Raw genomic sequence first — 3744 nt, 5'->3', positions numbered from 1 at the left:
AATGATTAAAAAATCAGACTGAATTGAGTGGTTAGACTCTCAACTGGTTATGTTAATGACTTAGTCAAGCTAAAATAATTGTTTGGAGAGGTGAGTTGAATTGGACTGCTTTGCATCGGCATTTGAATCAGGAAACATGATTAAGTTGGGAATCGAATCCAGTTTTTAAAACTAGACTATTAAAAAAATGCCATTTTCCATTTTTTATTTTTTATCAATTTTTTTGAAAATGATTAATTTTTTCAATCATTTAATATTATGTTGTATTATGTGACTTATTAAATCATAATAAACTTAAAATATTTAATTTTATTTTTAAATTAATTAATAATTTTATATTTATTTTTTATATTTAAATTATTATTATTATATATAATTTTTTAATTTAATTATTATGTTATTAATTAGTCCATACAAACTATAAATCACTAATATTTTTGGTTCAATATTGGGCCAAGTTTTAAAAACATTGATACACATTGAGTGGGTGCTCCGCTCAGTATGGGGCCGACGCATCTCATATATTACCTCTCTCTCCTTATAGGATACCATGCGAGAGAAAGAATTACCCTTGTTGACCATCGAAATTGACAGAAGACGGAATGTAAACAAAAAAGTTGACGCCTTTTTTTTTTTAAATGACATGACAATTAAGTATCACATAGTATCGTTAATTACATTAAGGAACAAGCATTTACATTATCATCGCTAAAGAAGGTCATGAATTGCTCCTCTGGCGTGTTCGATGTCATCGCCGATGACTGAACAACGTTCCGGACATAGCCGGCCGGCGCCCTCTTGTCGTAGACACCGGAAGCATGAGGAAAACGAACCAGATGTTGAGGAACATAAGGCCAAAACTCTGCTCTTTTTTTGCCTGTTCTTCTAATCCTCTTTAACACCTTGTTTGGATCTACATATCCACTTACTGTTACACGGCTTTGTTTTCTGTTCACCTCCACAGATTTCACTCCTACACCCAATACCCCAAAAAAAAAAAAAAATCAAGGGCATGAAAATTTTATGAGAATGAATAATTGTTATAAAAGTTATAGGCTTTAGAGAATGAACAATTGAAAATAAGTAGTGGTTTTGGTAGGGTGTTTCATATATGTTTCCTATTTTGGCTTACACTAATGCTACAATTATAATTGTAAGAGAAAATATAATTTTTGATCCTTGAGTTTTTTTTTCTTCTTCCAATTATTGATTTAGTCTTTGAACTTTGAACAACTTTGTCCCTAAACTTTCTTGATTTAAAACAATTTAGTTCTTAATCATAGTTGTTCAACTCAATAGAATTCAATCTCTATGATTCTTTAACTCTATAAATTATAAGGATTAATCGTATTGAGTTAAAATTCAAACACTAACTTAATAGTTAAGAGAAAGTTCAAGAGCTAAAAGTTATATTATCACTAGCCGTAATTATCATTTCAGAGTATATTGTATAAGTGGTCAAACTGAGGATCATCAATATTGTAGATCACTTCTTGTACTAGTAATTTACAAAGGAAGATAATTAATATTTGTACATAATCAGAAATATTGTTCTATAATACTCTCTCTGTTATAAATTATAAATATTTTTAGATAAAATTTTACATACCAATAAATCTCATTAAATATACTTAACAATTTTATTTTTTTAAAGTAAAAATATAAACTTATAAAAACACTCATAATTTAATATATTAAAAAGAGAAGAGATGAAAATAAGCACATTTAATGAAATCTTAATTTTCTTAAAGTATTTTATATTTTGAGATGATAAATTTCTTTTAAAAGTACTTTGAAGAGAGTATTCAAAACAGAATGAAATTTTTTTTTTTTGTCAAAAAAAACCGGAATGAAATCTAAATCAACCGAAGATGAGAAATATAAGTAAAGAGAGAAGAGAGACCTTTCATGTGGGTGACAGCATTTCGGACTCTTCGTTCACAGCCATCACAGTCCATTTTAACTTTGATCTCAACAGTCTGAAACGTATAATATATAAACCAGTGAAAGACAAAATGGCATTGATTCAAATCTGTGTTTAGAAGAAGAGAGAGAGAAAGAAGAACCTGCATTGGTTTGCGCCTGGAGGAGGAGGTGCTCACAACAGTGCAAAAGTTGGAGAGGTAATCGAGTGCTCCCATTTTCGCTTTTCTCTTTTCCACAAGCCAATCCCAGAGAGAGAGAGAGAGAGAGAGAGGAGAGAGAGAGAGAGAGAGAGAGAGAGAGAGAGAGAGAGAGAGAGAGAGAGAGAGCCTTTCTTTCACACTCACATTACACATTTCAGTGTGTAGGGTGTCACCTTTATATAGCACCTTGCCTCGTAAAGTTTGGCACACCCTTAGCAAGCCAGGATTCTCTACTCATTTTTTTTTAACTACAATATTAATATTTGGACGGATCAAATTTTATTTTTTAGTAGTTTAGAAGCCTCTCAAATTCTAAACATATTTTCTGTACAAAATTTTTCTTTAAATTTTAAAAATAATGTAATTTAATCTCATCATTAATAAAAGTTAACTTTAATATTAGTTGATTAAAAAATGATAGAAAAAGATATTAAAAATTATAAAAAAAACAAAATTACAGTAAATGACTCAAATTAGAGATAAGGACCCAAAAAATTTACATAAAGATAACTTTTATTAATGACATGAGTAAAATTGCACCATTTCAAAAAAAATTGTATAAAAGATAAATTTAAGATTTTAAATGCTTATAAACTTATAGTTTATAGGCCAATTTGCTCATCTATTTTATAAAATATTTCCTTCTATTTTTTTTATTGCTCTTAGATGTCTTCCTATTGTAAGTAATCATGTTCGAGATACAGTCATGTACTAAATGCGGGCATATCCCCTAGCAGAAATTCAAATATTAATTTGTCATGTTATGATGGACTAACCCCTTTTGTTAGACTTGAATCCTGTTAATTATTTATTTTTATTTTTTTTTTATTTTATTTTTAAACTATTTGTATTAAATTTCAGCAATTTGAATTTGTTTGTTTGTTTATTTTTCATAATTAAATAATTTAATAATAATTTTATCAGAGATCAAATTTAAATAATATAAATATTGATCTAGTGGTTAGAAAAGGGAAAGAGTCTCTTATCTTCCCTTTCCATGCTCTCCCCCTCTCTTCCTAATTTCTGTTTTCTAATCACAAGACTAATATTTAAATGGTTTAGATTTGATCTCTTATAAAATATTTTATTTTATTTTTTACCGTATAAGATTGATAACAGAACATAAATGCTATTTCAAGTGTAGCTGTTTCACTTTTGGTATACAAAATATAAATAATATGTTAATGCATGAAAATTTTCTCTAATTTTACATCTATATCGAATAAATTTTGCATGCCTAATATTTTGATAAAGGAATCATCTTGGAAAAGAAGTATCTTTACTATTTATAAAAAATTGAATTTGTACATTGAGATTAAATTTAAATAATTCAAATGTTGTCAGATGAAAATAATTAAATAACATCCTCGATCACTCATGATTTTTTTCAGTTGCAAAATTAAATAATTTTTCCGGGCTGAAAATCAAGGATCTCATTCGGTCAATATTGATTTTTTTAAATAGTTTTGGAAGTGTATATTAATTAATAAGTGTGGATTTTTTTTTCTGCCAGCAGTTTGAAGATTCGTAGACTGAATCAATTGATTAAATATTAAACTAACAGAGTCAGGTTTAGCGGAAGATATTACCTTACAACTTAAAACATAGCGAATTAAGA

At 28.1% G+C, this 3744-nt stretch overlaps 1 protein-coding gene across 1 annotated transcript; it reads right to left on the bottom strand.

Annotated features, from left to right (window-relative positions):
• Positions 1-605: 605 nt before the first annotated feature.
• On the bottom strand, positions 606-2255 carry LOC129294598 (heavy metal-associated isoprenylated plant protein 21-like). The gene is made up of 4 exons (XM_054933016.1): positions 2249-2255; positions 2067-2197; positions 1904-1979; positions 606-973 (listed from the first exon to the last, which is right to left on the bottom strand). The coding sequence occupies exons 2-4, from the start codon at positions 2139-2141 to the stop codon at positions 675-677; spliced, it is 450 nt and encodes a 149-aa protein (XP_054788991.1). The 5' UTR covers positions 2142-2197; positions 2249-2255; the 3' UTR covers positions 606-674.
• Between the last annotated feature and the right edge of the window lie 1489 nt (positions 2256-3744).

The sequence above is a fragment of the Prosopis cineraria genome, unplaced genomic scaffold (genome assembly GCF_029017545.1).
Source record: "Prosopis cineraria cultivar Desert tree isolate PC_DT_omini unplaced genomic scaffold, ASM2901754v1 PC1, whole genome shotgun sequence".
NCBI lineage: Eukaryota > Viridiplantae > Streptophyta > Magnoliopsida > Fabales > Fabaceae > Prosopis > Prosopis cineraria.
Note: the sequence above shows the minus strand (reverse complement) of the source record. Positions and strands in the feature narration are given on the sequence as shown.